General features: G+C 32.0%; 1 protein-coding gene across 1 annotated transcript in view; it reads right to left on the bottom strand.

The window, feature by feature from the left end:
- Positions 1-332: 332 nt before the first annotated feature.
- The window catches only part of LOC114325181 (uncharacterized), a 35,233-nt gene continuing 17,947 nt past the window's right edge, over positions 333-17,618 (bottom strand). The window contains exon 2 of the mRNA XM_028273173.2: positions 333-906. Within this exon, the coding sequence (XP_028128974.1) occupies positions 425-906 (482 nt within the window). The 3' untranslated portion in view covers positions 333-424. The remainder of the gene's footprint in view (positions 907-17,618) is intronic.

Genomic DNA, 17,618 nt, shown 5'->3' on the forward strand with positions numbered 1-17,618 from the left:
TTCCCCATTTTTTATAGCAGATTTGTATTTCCAACGTAATAATAAGTAACTTTTATTCGAGACATTTTTTCGAATTATGGATAGATGGCGCTATAATCTAAAAAAGCGGCTGTTGGAAATGGAAAATTAAATTAAAAATGGAAAGTACTCACTAAAATGGAAAACTTTACTTAACTTTTTTTGGTTTTAGGAATTACTCTTCACAACCCAATAGGTCCCCAAAGCGCTCAAGTGACTGCACATTTAGCATACTTTGCTCCCCTACCAATATTATAAATATACCTAACCGTTCAAAAGATACGAGAGGGGAGGGATTTGAAATAAAATCCCAATTCCTAAACAATATTTAATATTTGAAATAAGGAAAACATTAAGTTCTAAAAATATCAAAAACAGCTTTGTCATAAAACAAATTAGGAAATATCTAAGCGTCAGTTTCTCCATCCGAAGCAGCAGCCTGCTCTTCTGGCGTTCGTAAATCGATAGCAAACTTTTTAACAGTCCTTTCCCCATTCTCGGACTTAACCTTCCTACCATAATCTTGAAAAGCTGCTGCTAAAGCGTAGGTGATCCTTCTAGCTTGGTCCCTAGATTCACAAACGAAACTATGACAAACAAAAGGGATACCGTTGTCGAGGGTGTCATCTGTAACTACAATCATACTAAAAACTCTAGTGTATACCAAATCCTGCACACCGTACGATATTTTGTCCACAGCAAACTTCACTGGCTCTGATTCTACTTTTTTATTTGCGGACTCAACATAGCTGACGCCGTCTTGGGTGACTTTGAAATCGATTATAGGGAGAATGACATCGGGAGGAAGATTTTTTGCCTGAGATACTAAGTAGTCTACTGGTTTCCTCGTGTGCTTCATTCCCCAGAGACCTTTGGCTGGATGTCGACCTAAAAGGTAAAAACATATCATTACTACTTTAATTATTATGAGAACTGGTTGAAAGGTATTACTAAGAGAAAAATTATATTGACGATCTGTAGTAAGGTAGTTAAGACTTAATTTTTAAAAACAAAAAATTTTACAATAAGTATTACAACATACAATAAGTTTTACAACAAGTTTTAATATAAGTAACTCGTACCTAATATAATAGGCCTGGATACCGAGTACAAAAAAAGTTTATTAATAACAAGCTGAAAATTTATTAATAGCTTAACTCTGTCTATTCGGACAAACTTTGATATACGGGAACACTGGAATAGGGAAAGTTTTAATTGTGGAACAGATTTCAGGTTTTGAACATGAGACTACGAAAACGTCCCATGTATTTTGTCGGACAGAAGTTCCAACTGATTTGTTACCCTTTCATTAAACTCTCGTACAAAAATCAGACTGCTATTTACCACCAATACAACTCCTGTCATTTGACATATTCTACGTGTCGGACTTATTAAAATGCCCAACATATTTGTCAAACAAACATTTTTTTATATATTATAATATAAAGTTTGCTCTTGAATAAACTTAAAAACATATAGCTAGTTTTCACAATCATAAACTTGTCAGGATGACACGTTCCACACTTCCCCTGTTCCAGTGTTCCCATACATCAATGTTTGTTTGACTAGACACCGTTAAGCTATTAACAAATTTTCAGCTTGCTATTAATCAACTTTTTTTGGTACACGGGATCCATGCCTATAAATTAAATACCTAAATATATAATTAACGTGAGTTAAACTTGATCTGGAATAATGACGTGAAATTATGAATTGATTTGTATATCTAACATGTAAAAAGAATGTACTAAGATATGAGGGTCATTGTATATTTGAGACAGTTATGAATGTACTGATCCAAAGTGGTCAGTTATTTGATTTATTTTATATTTATGTTTCGTTTACTGTGTGATACTATAAACAAATCAATATAGTAATGTAGTAAAATTAAATGCATTTTATTATAAATTCATTTACCTAAGGCGATCATGTATGTTACATGGCGATCTCTGCCAATAAGGCATAATCTGATCTGAAGAGAAAAATAATGGAAACAATCATCACAAGTTGGAAGTGGAGGTGAAAAATGGGCGAATTGGGCATTGCATATTGGACATTGCATGAATCGCAAATGGAGAAACCAAATGGACCATTTGTTGGCAAAACAAGGCTAGAGAGAAACCTTTGTAGGTCCAATGTCATTCGGTAGCTACCATTCTGTAGCATCACTAAAGGTGTTACAATAAAACGAGGTTAGGTAGTGGCTGATAAGGAATCATCAAAACCAATAGAGAACCACTCGAAGGCTAATCCAGACTAAATTAAAAAACTCGGACAATTTGATGAACCGGAGATTAAAACGGTCACCGAAATAGTGACTGGACATTGTCGTTTAAGAAAACACTTATACAAACTACGTAAGGTGATTGAACCTTGGTGCAGAAATTATGAAATGGTAGAAGAGACTGCCGTACACATCCCATTCCAAATGATGAACATAACATCCTATTTCATTGCAAAGTGCTAAGTAATATGTGGCATGAATTCAGTGATCAAGTGAGAATTAAGAGGATCGGTACGTATTTTAGGCTGCAATGCTATTCAAATGGGGACTCATTTTTTTCGAATCCTGAGAAAACTAATAAGTATTTTTGAAAAATTTAAACGCAGAATGAAAGATTACGTTATTAGCGAGGGCCGAAAGTCCCTGAGAACTTCTATAATGTTTATTTTAATAAGTTACAGGGGTGAAAAACAAAGAAAAAATTTAGTGTGATTTTTAATTTCAAATATCTCATTCAAAATAAAATTTTTATTTATTCTGAGGGACTTTCGGCCCTCGGTAATAATTTAGTCTTTCATTCTGCGTTTAAATTTTTCAAAAATATTTATTGGTTTTTTCAGGATTCGAAAAAAATGAACACAATGCCGTGGTAATATGTTCCAAATCTATCTCTGTCTTACAACGCACTCAGCCGAATATAATATTGTCAGCATATATTGTCAGTCAGACACTGACAATCAGTGACAATTTTAAATATTTGACATTGCATCGGGAATATTTTAAGTTATTGATTAAATATTATTGATATATAGTGTATTTGATAAATAATTGATTTAATACGTGAACTTAATAAAAAGTTATTTATTGTGCATTATTTGTGGAAGATCCAAGCAGAGAATAAATCAGGATAATAATATATTCTGTGATCCAAGTATTTTGTTGTTAAAGATGTTCAAAATTGTAAGCGTTCCATAACAATATATTATTAAAAAATCACTTTAACACTTTTCCTCTTTTCTCGATTGAGTATTAGTTTTTGTTGTACAAATAAATTATTACAATCACTGAATACATAGTTAGTGAAAAAATTATCACATTTTTTAACTGAATTAATAATTTGCAATTATAAAAATAACAGTTATCCAAAAACATTCAAAAGCCATCTCTTTAAATCAATGATGACATTTTCAAGTAGAATGACATTCTAGTAATGTTTACATACCAGTGTGAATTTTACTACACGTAATTTGCCGTGTAAAGGCAGATAAAGTAGGGATACACGTAAAATATTTGCGAATTATGTACCCATAGCCTTAAATCAGAATGAAATTCTGAACTAAAAAGAAGACAAGTCGAAGAAAACCAAAAAATTCCACATTGAAATACTATTCCGAAACGCAGATAATAAAGAAAAATTAGCAACCAAAGCTAATGCAGACCCAAAACTCTAGAGAACTAATGGACCTCTACATATGAAAAAACTGCGGAGTGCTACTTAAAGGGGTAAGTTTTTGAGAAAGGGGTGAATTAGTCCCTAGACACAGGGTGCATTAGAGTGAGTTCTATGCACTTTTGGTACAAACCCGTCTAAAGAAAAATTGCTACAGATTAAATTTGCTATCGAACAATCAAATTTTTGAAGTCAAAAACATTTTTTTACAAAAATGTATTCAAAAAAAGCAAAAAAAAAACACGATATAAAGCAATTTTGTTTTTTGCCCCATAACTTTTTTCCACGGATGTAGGTACATAAGTATTGCTTCACAGAAAAAAATCCACCATCCTTCCTCTTTAAAATGATGTTTTGTAGAAGTCACTAGCATTTAGAGTTTCCAAAATATGATTTTTCAAAATTTGTCACTCACAGCATTTTTGGGTCATTTTCTCTATTTCATTATCTATTATTTCGCATACATTGTTCTGTAACCTTTTTTCTACGCAGTATTAAATGCAATGGAACATTTGGTAGGAAGAGAAGTCAATTTCCTTTAAAGTGGTCTATTGTAGAAGGTTGTATGACTATTTTTAGTATGACTTCTCAACCCACGCACCAACTGAAGAAGCAAATGAAGACGACAAGGAGGAATTTTATGAAATTCTAGAACAACAGTACAGAATGGCACCCAGACACGACGTCAAAATCATACTGGGAGACTTCAATGCCAAACTAGGTAAAGAGGACCATCTTAGAGCGGTGATCGGTACACATAGCTTACACGATAACACCAATGATAACGGATCAAGATTGGCAGAGTTCGCTGTAGCCAACAATATGGTAGTGAAAACTACACAGTTCCAAAGGAAAAATATACATAAAGTAACCTGGGTGTCAAATGACGGAATCACACGAAACCAGATAGACCACGTGCTTATCGACGGAAGACACTCTAGCAATATCATCGGCGCACACAGTTTAAGGGGAGCAGAAAGTGACTCTGACCACTTCCTGGTCAGAATAAAAATGAGAACAAGGCTAAACACGAGACATCCAAAGCAACGCCAACAAGGAAACAGATAGGACATTTCAAGGCTCGATCTACCTGATAATGAACGTCAATATCAGTCACTGATCCAAAATAAATTGCAGACAATGGAAGAAGAAGAGACATCAACACCAGAATTGACCATAGACCAGAAATTGCAAAATATAACAAACGCTATAGAAAGCGCCGCAGCGGAAACGATAGGGAAACAAAAGAATAACAAGAAGAAAAACCAGTGGTTTGACCAGGAGTGCGAACAAAGCTTACAGCAGAAAGCAATCAAGAGGCTGGAGCTACTAACGCGACCTACAGAAGAGAACAGGGAAGACTACAACAGAGTAAGGACTCAAACGAGAAGACTTTTGAGAAGAAAAAAGAAACAGTACCTAGAAGCACGAATACAGCAACTCGAGGAGGAACATAGAACCGGTCAGTCTAGACAGTTTTATAGGGACATAAAAACAATGACGGGCAACACGATCAACAGCCCAAGATTTATAAAAGACGATGCAGGACAATTGCTCACTGACGACGAAGAGATAAGCCGCCAATGGAGAAAGTATTTTGAGCAACTCTTAAATACAGAAAACCCCATAACGACAGGGCAACAAAGACAGTACCAGTTAGCTAAACCTGAAATACCAGGGCCCACACTAGCTGAAGTAAAGTCCGCAATTTCGTCCCTAAAAAACCATAAAGCCCCAGGCCCAGACGGCATACAGGCGGAACTACCAAAAAAAGGGGGAGACAAACTACATCTTGAGATATATTATCTTATAAGAGAAGTCTGGGAAAGAGAAGAAATACCGAAACACTGGCATGAAAGCCATATAATACCTATTCACAAGAAGGGAGACAAACAAATATGTCGGAACTATAGAGGAATATCGTTAATTAATACAACATACAAGATTATATCCATAATACTGTTTAGAAGATTAACTCCATACGCAGAGGAAATAATAGGCGACTACCAAAGTGGATTCAGACCGGGAAGGTCGACTATAGACCAGATCTTCGTCCTACGCCAGGTGTTGGAAAAAAACTGGGAATTCAACCGCGATGTACACCAAATCTTCGTGGACTTCAAACAAGCTTACGATTCTGTTAGCAGAGAAGCATTGTGGGAGACTATGGTAGAAATGGGAGTACCTGGAAAACTGGTACGATTAGCAAAGGTGAGCACGGAGTACGCTTCCGCACGAATCAGAGTTGGCAGCAACACGTCGGAGGAATTCCTCATTGACACAGGACTTAGACAAGGAGATCCTCTCGCCCCCCTGCTGTTTAGCTTCGCACTGGAACATGCAGTAAGGAAAGCTCAGCCACAACTGACAAACGGATTTGCCGCCCAAGGATCAAAAATACTATTAGCCTTTGCGGATGACGTGGACACAATTGCACAATCCACCAGAGATGCAAAAGAAGTTTTCACCCTATTCGAGAACGGAGCCAAGGAAGTTGGTCTTAAGGTCAACGAGGACAAGACCAAGCACATGGTGGTTACGAAGAACCCAAGACCAAGGGTTAGACAAAACGTAACAATTAATGAATACAATTTTGAAGTCGTCAAAGAATTTAAGTTCTTGGGAGCGATCATAACATCTGAAAATAACTATGAAAAGGACGTGGCAGCCAGGATTATTGCAGGAAACAGGGCATATTACTCGTTAAGGACCCTACTTAAATCAAAAATACTCTCAAGACCAGCAAAAATAAGAGTATATAAGACAATAATTCGTCCCACAATAACGTACGGAAGCGAAACCTGGACTCTGAATCAGCGGGAAACAACAAAATTACTGGTACTTGAAAGAAAGATACTGCGGACTATCTATGGGCCTTGCAGAGAAGAGACAACACGAGAATGGAGAAGAAGACACAATGATGAACTCCAGACAATATACGGAGATGAAAACATAGTACGCTACATTAAATCAAACAGAATACGATGGGCGGGTCACGTACTAAGATCAAGTGACGAAAGACTTCTAAACGCCACATTCTGGGAAAGGCCCGATGGAAAAAGGTCAGTTGGTCGCCCAAGAAAGAGATGGAAGGACGCAGTAGCCAGCGATCTACGCAAAATGGGAGTACAGCAATGGGAAATAGCTGCTCAGGACCGACAACAATGGAGGGAAATAGTAAACGCGGCCAAGACTCACATAGAGTTGTAGAGCCAAATGATGATGATGATGTATGACTATTTTTAAGCAAGATATGATTTTTCAAAATTTTATACTTTTAACGATTTCATAACGAAAATGTTTCACGATTATTTTTAAATTTCCCATTATAACAAAGTAAGTTATCAATCGAAGTAGCACAGAAAACGACAATAAATATCGTCCCATACCATCAGATTGACAACAGGTGGAATACTTTCTTTGGTTACAACCTCCCGAGATTTTCAAAAATTATAAATCATACAGGATGCCGAGGAAATTAAGATGAGGGAATTTTAAATAATTCAAAACTCATCTGCTCAGCGTGGTAAAAGTTCCAACAAGAAAGATTCCTTAATACTCCTGCAAAAGAGTAAATTAATTAAAAATGTATAAACAAAATGTTTATGTTTATACATTTCCCATTATAACTTTTTTATTGTACAGCTTAATACATCGCTGAATAATAAAAAGCTTATTCTCTTTACTTTAAAATGGTGTATTGTTTAAAATTCTAGGACTATTTTTAAACAAGATATGCTATGACATATTATACTATTATATACAATATGTATATCCCACTAGGTGGGAACATTATGAAAAACTTTTTTATTATTAAATTTATGAAAAAAAAAACATTAATTATAAAATGTACTGCATAGACTAAAACCTAAGATAAAATCATCAGATATTAAATTTTATCAATAGTATACGAGGTATGTTAAAAAATATGAATTTCGCTCAAGAGTAATGTACCTTTATATTTCACAATATCGAAAAGTGTTATTAATAAAAATTATTTGGAAACAAAAATTTTGTTCTAATATGCAACTATATTCTCCTAATTGAAAAAAAAATTAAAATTTTTCTCAAATTATGGATACCCTTAGATATTCTACGGATATCTTGTTTAAAAATAAGCCTAGATTTTTTTAACAATGCACCATTTTAAAGAAAAGAAAATAAGCTTTCTCTTTTATTCCAGAATGTATATACCTAAATGTACGTGAACAAAGTTATAATGAGAACCTTAAAAAATAATCGTAGAAAATATCAAAAATCGTTAACCTTTGAAAAACCATAACTTGCTTAAGAATAGTCGTACAACCTTATAGGGGAGTGCAATTAGAACGAAAACATGCATTGTTTCGGAAAAATTCAAACAAGCTTATATTTTTCTAAAACTTCTTTTGTTAGTTTACATCAATGTTTATATACATGTTAAAGTAAAAAGTTCTACTCGCAGATTTGGCCGCTAATTGTTTATTAATTGTTTAAACAATAATAATTGTTTGTGTGTTTGTGTAGCTAGGAACCACATGGAAAACTTTTTTATTGTCAATTTAAGGAAAAAAAGTTATTCTTAATAAAATGCTCTGGATAGTCAAAAATCTAAAACTCAACCATCAAATATCAATTTTTTTCAATTTTATACTAGTTATGTCAAAAATATGAATTTTGTTAAAGAGTAAAGTACCCTTATATTCCGGAATATCAAAAAATGCTATTATGAAAAGGTGTTAGAAATTAGACACTATGTCTAAATATACAATTACATCATTCTAATCAAAAAAAAATTTCAATTTTTTCTCAAATTACGGATACTCATCATCATTTTATTACAATTATGATAACTATTTTATTAACACTTTTACGAAAAAAAGTTGTTCTTCATAAAATGCTCTCCCTGGTCTAAAATCTAAGATACAACCATCAGATATCAAATTTTTTTAGTTTTATACGAGGTATGTAAAAATATGAATTTTTCTTAAGAGTTGAGTGCCTTTATTATTCACAATATTTTAATTAGAAGGATGTAATTGAACACTAAAACAAATTTTTTAATTCCAAACAACTTTTCTTGATAACAATTTTCGATATTTTAAAATGTAAAGGTACTTTAGTCTTGAGTGAAATTCATATTTTTTGACATACCTCGTATAGCATTAATTCAATTTAATATTTGATTATTTCATCTTAGACTATATGCGATGCAAAGTATTTTATAAAGAATAACTTTTTTTCGTAAAACTGATAATAAAAAATTTATCAATAGGTTCCAAGTTACGAAGACATACTGTATAAGAGCTAAAAAAATTTTTTTTTGCTGAACATTTATTATTGTTGAAGCTTATTATTAAATGTATTTTAGGTAAGTTTTACAGAAAAAAGTTTTGAGTACTTTGTATAAACATTTTTTTAGCTGGTAATTTTCGGTTTTTGTATTACATTTTTGTTATCTTTCTTAATTTTCTTAGTTTAATAGTTTATTTCATTTCTAAAGTAAAATAATTTTTTGCACGATTGATCATTTTTGACTGTTTACCGTGACAGATTTTACGTCAGTAGGTGACATTTACTAGTAACTCGACGGTAAGTAATCCAACTCGACGGTAAGTACTCCAACTCGACGGTAAGTAATTCACTTACCGTCGAGTTAAAAAATCTCTTAATTTTAATTTATTTTTTAAAAGAATAATAAAAACTAACGAACTATTTATAAATATTGAAACTTATGGTACAATTTGTTAAATTATTTAATGAAATCCCACTTGTTTGGGCTGTGGTTTCACTTCTAACAGAAACTCCTGCAGAATCGCATACATTAGTAGTATCCAATCTCTTCAAATACGCGATTAAAGTTGAAAACTTGGAAATATCAATGCCATCATAAAGTAAAACGGTGGATTTAATCATTGAATATTCTGCCCAGAGGCTTCCAGGAGCTTTCAACTGCATATGTCTTTGAACGAAATATGCCAATAGAGTCTTTTCTTCGATTCTTAAATTCTTGCCTTCGCACCATTTTTTAAAACTTTGGTAGGTATTTTAATAACGGATTTTGGATTTTTCGGGAATAATTGCGGAACACCCTTCTTTCCAAGCCCGTTCAATTTCTTCAAATTCACTTTCGCTCATATTTTAATTTATAATAATCAAAATTGTACTTAAAATTATTGACAACTAAATAAAAACTCAATTCTCCATTGTTGTTATGCACCCTAGTTACTACCTAACAACCAAAGTATCTATCTTGATAAAATGAATGAAACTAGTCAATATGAAGAAAATGTTTAATTTTATAATTTATAATGGTATCAATCGTGCAAAAAACGTTATAAGCATGTCGAACGTTAAGGGTAACCGATCTCAGACAATAATTGAAGTCGTCGCTCCGCTCCTCCTCCAAACAATTGTCTTCGATCGGTATAAAACCCTTACCGTTCTCCATACTTAATATACTATAGTGGATTTTAAAGACTACATCCTAAGCTTTAAAAAATCACTTATAAAATTGTAATAGATCTGTTCAAACTTGAGTAATACCGTCTTAAATTGGTGGTAATTCTATAAAACTACGAAGATTTCAAAAATTACATTTTTTGAGACGTCATATCATTTGAATTAAATTTTTGAGATTTTTTTTGAATGAAACATCATTTAGTAAGATGCTTGAAAGGTTAGTTGTGCAAAATTGAGAGTTTTATAAGAAAACTTGTATTAGTTACACATTTTTAAATCATTTTTAAACAATATTCATGTAAGGCTCAATTTCCGCCCACACCGTACTTATGCCCATACATTTTGTTTCTATCTATTATAACCACAAGATAGCTTAATTATTCTTCTTTCATGTTCAATTTGTAAAATTTCATTTAATCCATTAGTTAAAGAATTACATAAAAATAACTCAACCCTGCACTTCGCCGTACGTTAGTTTACAGTGCGCCAATGTTTGTGAGAAGGGTGACTTTAGCGTTGTAAATAAAAAATTATAGAAGATACAGATTTAATTTAAAAAAAATTTTTTTTTTAATTTTCTAAATTTTTCAATGGTCAAGTCAGTTTTTTTCTAAAATTTATATTTTCGGTGTTATTTAAAAAAAAACATCTAATTTCGTAGTTCATTTGTTTAATAAAAAATGAAGCACCCACTTCTTGAGTGGAACTTTTTGATGTGCTGTTTATTAAACATTTCTTAATGAAATTACAAAAAGTTCTATCTTGTTTGATTTTTTCCGAAGTGAAAATCTATATGCACTTCCCTATTATCAATAGACCAAATGTACCATTGCGTGTACCTAAAGCTACGTAAAAATGATTTACTCAACAATGTTTGCGAAATAATAGGGAAAATGGTGGCCTAAATGGCGAATTTTGAAAAATCATATTTCGGAAACTCTAAATCATAAAGACTTCTACCAAACGTCATTTTGAAGAAGACGAAGAGAAGTTTTTTCTTTGAAACAATATCTATACAGTCCGTCTAATTTACTTACCGTTGCACGTCATTATCTACGTTAGAGATCTAAGTTGACATTGTTGCCCAATTACAAAAAAATCTTGAATTCATTTTAAATTAAATACATCACACAATTTTTGCGGAAGTGGATTATACATACAGCAAAACAAATTAATATTTAATGTAAATAAATAAAAACTTTAGAAATAGAAAACAAGAATTAAGTTATAATCTTACGTTAAAGTACATAAAAAAAAACAGTAAATATAATGAAACAAATCAACTTACAGTTAAGAACATAAACAAATATGAAGTGTCATCACCGCAGCTGTCAAATAAATGTTATCAATTTATGCCAAAATATCACCTTCGTTCGATTATAGTTACAGTGTATTCCGAACAAATGTGCTTCATAAAAACGCTTTGTAATCCATTTATACAAGTTAAATGAAACATATTATTGTATACCTCGTCCAATTTACTTACCGTTGCACGTCATCCGCGCCATAGCCTGTGACACGATACCAACACGAAATATCTAGGCGGTAGGTGTGTTCCCCTTTAGAATCATTTTGATTCTAAAAAAGAACACACCCACCGCCTAAATATTTCGTGTTGGTATCGTGTCACAGGCTATGGCGCGGATGACGTGCAACGGTAAGTAAATTGGACGAAGTATATATTTCTTTAAGTTAACATTAATAGAAATCTTTAAATATTATTTCTACGCGTATATAATATAATATGTCTAGTGGCTGTGGCTGTAATGTCGGTGTACTCAGCAAAGTGATTCTAAAACAGAACACAACCACCCTCTAAATATTTCGTGTTGGTATCATGTGACGTCACGGGCTATGACGCGGATGACGTGCAACTGTAAGTAAATTAGATGGAGTATACATAACTCCACGTGGAAGAAAGTTAATACGCAAAAACAAAATTACTTTCTTTCATGTTTATTTTCTTTTTCTTCTAATATATTTTTGTAAAAAAATATTTTTGAATTTAAAAGGTGATGTTTAGATAGTAAATTTAACCTGGAATATTTTTTCTGTACACGTGTTTATACCACAAGTGCATAGAACTCACCCTAATTCACCCTGTACCTAATTTAAACATAATCATAATTAATATGAACATAAGCAATAGCCTATTTTATTTTCTGTTGAGTGTTAATGCTTGTATAATTGTATAATAAATGGTACTTTTATAATATATATTTTCTTCCTATTCTTATCTTATATAACCTGCTTGTAACTGTTTTAAAAATTCATCACCAAATCAGCAATTTTTTTCTTAATCAGGAGTCTAACCTCAAATCATCTGTCATTATCTCCACGGTTGAAATATAAATACTTTCCATTTCTGTACCAAGAAGGATGTCTAATAAGAATTAGACAAGGCGAAAACGGCGGGTACGAAGGGAAAAATATTCCCATCAGATTTTTTTGCATAATCACATTCGTGATACATCCCAGAATAAGGTTCAAGAAGTCGCCCACGTGAAAAGTGGGCCAATTTTTTTTTAACAATTTTTTTTAATCAAATTGCAAGAATCAATATTTTTGGCTCGAACAATTTTTTCTTTAATTTTTTGGACCATTCTGGAAAAAAAAGGTCATTTAAAATTGAAAAAAACGAAAAATGGCGATTTTCAAGGCTTAATAACTCGGTTAAAAGTTATTATTATGAAAGTCAATATACGACTAAATCAAAGTTTAAAGCCACCCTTACAAGATACTGAAGACATTTTTGTCATTATTTTATTACTAAGCTGTTATTTTTAAGTAATAATAATAAGCGCCATGCACGTGTGCGGCCGCTGTAAATTCTGAGTGCGAGAGAGAAGCCATTCCAGTAGTCCAATCGTGCATCTTACTCGCACTCACATTTACAGCGGCGTCAATATGATCAAACCGCTCTTTTTTATTAATTAAAAATAACAGCTTAGTAGTAAATTACTGACACAGATTTCTTCAGGATCATGTAGCGGCGACTTTAAACTTTAAATTAGTTACTTTCTGACTTTCATAATAATAATTTTTAACCGAGTTATTAGGTCTTAAAAATGGCTATTTTCGCGTTTTTCAAATTTTAAATTGCTTATAACTCGAAAAAGATCAACTTTAGAGAAAAATTATGAGAGAGTTTTTTTGTCCAGGATGGTCCAAAAAATCTAAAAAAAAATAGTCCGGGCCAAAAATATTGATTTTTGCAATTTGATTAAAAAAAATTGGAAAAAAAAATTGGCCCACTTTTCACGTGGGCGACTTCTTGATCCTTATTCTGGGATGTCTCACAAATGTGATTATGCAAAAATATCTCTTGGGAATATTTTTCCCAACGAACCCGCCGTTTCCGCCTTGTCTAAATAGTGAAATCGAAAATCTAGATAGTCAGTCTACTCGTTTTGGTAGAGGAAAAGGTGAGTCTTTGATGTATAATTAAAAATATCTGTATAGACACATCTAAGAATTTTTGTTAACAGTAATATTAACAACCTCAGGCCGATTAGGGAAAAGGTTAGGAAAGTGTTAGAAATTGTTAAATTTACTTATAGAAAAATAATGTCTCAATGGTGTCGTCAGGCCGGTTAAATCTAAGGATACGGCAAGATTGGTTACCTAATGCCAAGCTTTGTTAGGCTACATACGAAGAAAAATACTTAAGGAAAACCTAGAAGAAGAACATATACTGAAAGATCGCCACAAAAGTGACCAAAAAAATGAGAAAACATAGCAAAAATAATCAAAACCACAAAAACACCGGATTAAAATATTAAAGAGACTGTAAGCAAAACTAAACAAAACTACATACTAGCAAGACTGAACAGAAACTAGCACTGAAAGAGAACAATAAATTAAACATAGCAAAAAGATAAGGAATAGGTCTAAAAAATTCTTGAGACCAGGAAAATTGAAGAGGTAACAAGATAAATGCAAAGAAACAGAATTGACATACTAGCACTACAAGAAGTAAGATGAATATGAAGGGAAATATTAAAAAGAAAAATTACACAATACCTATACTACTCGGGAGAAAACTAGCAAGGGAAAATATGACTATTACAAACATATTATAATATTATGTATGTATAAACCCACAAAAAATAATGCATAAGAAAATGATAACATTAATTAAATTATATGAACAACTGGAAGAATTATGTGAAAGATTACCTAGAAATGACATTTTATTAATGGTTATTGCCTTTAATGCAAAACTAAAGAAAATCAAAATACTGAAGTAGCAGGGAAAGAAACTATTCAGGACGAGACAAACGATAATGGAAGAAAATATGCCACCTATTAGCAATAAGCACAAATTTCAAGCACAGAAAAGAACATAAGGTAACATGGCTGGGGCAACATTAAATTGGAGGGTCCGAGAAGTTAGCTACAGATATAAGTAAATGAAGGCATGACAGTGTTGCCATGTGTTCTTAGGATAAATCGGAAAAGAGCATGTGATATATTTTTATTAATTTATTTATTAACATGGAAAACATTAACTATGTAGATAAAATAACGAGAAAAAATTTTAAATTTCTCTAATTAAAAAGTGTAAAATAAGTAAAATTCTGCTGTTTTAAGATTTTATTACTAGGTATATACTTTTAGTTTATTATTATTTATATAAAAATAAGCTTTGTATAAATAATAAGGTCGCCAATACAATAATTATTACAGATTATCTTTATTATTACATGTCATCTTTTCACCTGAACTCGAAACGCCATCGAAAAAACTCTAAATATTGATTAAAGATAGAAATATTAAATATAATGTAAATAATAACAGACTCCAGAATATATGCAACTGAAAACACAGATATACAAGTCCACAGAAATATTAAAAAGCTGTGATAATAACAGGCTCCAGAATATATGCAACTGAAAATACAGATATACAAGTCCACAGAACTATTAGGAAAAATAATTTGTCTAAAATGGAAGTTGTAGCTATTTATATGGATAAAAGGACTATAAAGACCGCGTCCCACCATCAAATAATTTGATCAAACAGTTTGAGCAAACTCCGGAAGTACGTCAAAGTGACGTCACAATTGCAGTTTTTTTGAAATTCTAAAAATCTGTGCTCTCACTATCAGTCTAGTTTGATCAAATGTTTTGTATTGAGTTGTCTAACTTGTTTGTACTTTATTTAAAATTAAAATTTTTCATTATTATCCACAATGAACACTCAGGATGTGACGTCACTAACTGTCACTTTCAGTTTGCTCAAACCAGTTTGATCAAATTATTTGATGGTGGGACGCGGCCTTAAGTCTTTCACGTGATACAATATAGTTGTAGGCATTTTAATATTTAAAAAAATACAAAATAAACACAAAAATAGCGTATTGACGAAGTGAACACTTTTCAGTAACTAAGAGCATTTCAATATTCAGGTACATTCATTCCAAATAATAGAATAATTAAAAGAAATAAAATATAATAAAAAGAAAGTCATAAAATGTATATCTGCGAAACATCTGTGCAATCTGGCAAACGCAAATTTAAACGTTCTGACTCTGTTGCCAAATCTCTTCAGGATCCTATCAGGGCAATTGCCACAAAAAAATTTCTAGTAATTAACTGCAATTAATAAACAAACAACAAATATTTATTCGTTCGTATTTTACATAAATTAAAAAATATCAAAATCCATAGAATAATGTAAAAAGGTACTTTTCGAAGCTCTTTCTGTATATTTGAAGCGTGCAACATATTATACATATATACATTATTATAATCACTTGGCAACACTGTCAAACTTCAATTCAACGTTCTATGAAAATCGAATGTGGCTAACTTCTCGGAGTTCTCGGACCCTCCAACTTACTGATACCTAGCACAACAGAGAGATAGAGAGAGAGAGAGAGAGAGAGAGAGAGAGAGAGAACTGGACAAAACACAAGAAGATGAAACCTGGAAAAGTTACCAGTACAGGAATTAAGGGAAGAATGTGAGACAACCCTAAAGGAAAACCTAACAGAAGTAAAATACAGAAAAAATATGGAAAAAAATAAAAGAATCCATTTTGAATTCATCTGGAGAGGTACGGATGAAAAAAAAAAGGAAACAATGTTTCGATACAGAATGCAAAGTCAAAATTAAACAGAAAAACCAAGTCAAAACAAATGGATAGTAACTAAAGAGGAACCTCATCGAAATATATACAAATAAAAAAACAAAGAAGTAGACCAATGTTGTAAAAAAGAGTGGATGGATGTGTTGTTAAAGGGCCTAGAAGAGGACAGAACCATAAGTTATTAAAATTGATAATGGATCATGGAAAACAAAGTTCACAGAACTATATTGATGTAAAGAAAGTCCTCCTGAAGGGAATGAACACGACAAAGGAAGACGTGAGACATAATGAAATGTGGGCAACATAATATCACCGCCGCGCCGCCTACGAAAATTATAACTCTGAAAAATGCGGCGAAGAGTATAACTTTCAATAAACATCGCGAAAAATATTATTTTCGATTATATGATAGTGAAACAAATTATTTTGTGAGCAGTATCAGCAAAAAACATAATTTCTGTTTGTGGGTACACGAAAATTATAATTGCTAAAAAGTTCTCGTTGAAAATAATAATTATTTTTCGATGAATAACATTGAAAAAAATTATTTCTAATTCTGTGTACATGAAGATTATAACTCCTAATAATGTGCGGTGAAAAGTATGATTCTGAATGAATGAGAGCTAAAAATATGTTTTCTGTTCTATACCCTCGAAGACCATAACTTCTAATACGGTGCGGTGAAAAGAAAAAGTTTAAAATAATTACCTGTAAAAATAATTATTTCTGATTATATTTCCACGAAAATTAATAATACTAAAAATATCTTGGCCAAAATAATTACTCTTAGATGAATGACAGCAAAAAAATCATTTCTATTTCTATGTTTACGAAGATTATTAATCCTAATACTGTGCGGCGAAAAGAATAATCCTAAAGCGACCGTGAAGACATATTTTGCTTCCTTTCCAAAGAATCTTTGGCATCGTACGGAAATGTAACTTGTCAATTCGCATCAGAAACAACTTATCACCAATCGATGTAACTTTTCGAATAGATCATCAGATCTGTATCTGAATGTAATCATAATATACGAGTATTATAATATCTGAAAATTAAATATTTTTAATGTAAATCTTCAAGGAGTTATTTTTTTCGCCAAAAACAGAAACTTAAATAATTACATATATTCGTCGTCATCTATACCTTCGGATGACCAAGCGGGGGAAATTGTGACCCCAGCGTATGTTTTTCTTTAATAAATTCAAAAGTATTTTTAATTTTTAACTCATTATTTTTTTATTTGACTTTAATATCATTCTCGATATCCCCATATTTTGAAATAAAAAAAATTCCCTATATTTTACGAATAAAAAATATATTCTGAAGTTGATGTTTAGTAAAATAGCGTCTATTATGTGTAATTACAAGTAGTTTTACGCTAATGACGTC

Source organism: Diabrotica virgifera, chromosome 9 (assembly GCF_917563875.1).
Source record: "Diabrotica virgifera virgifera chromosome 9, PGI_DIABVI_V3a".
NCBI classification, from domain to species: domain Eukaryota; kingdom Metazoa; phylum Arthropoda; class Insecta; order Coleoptera; family Chrysomelidae; genus Diabrotica; species Diabrotica virgifera.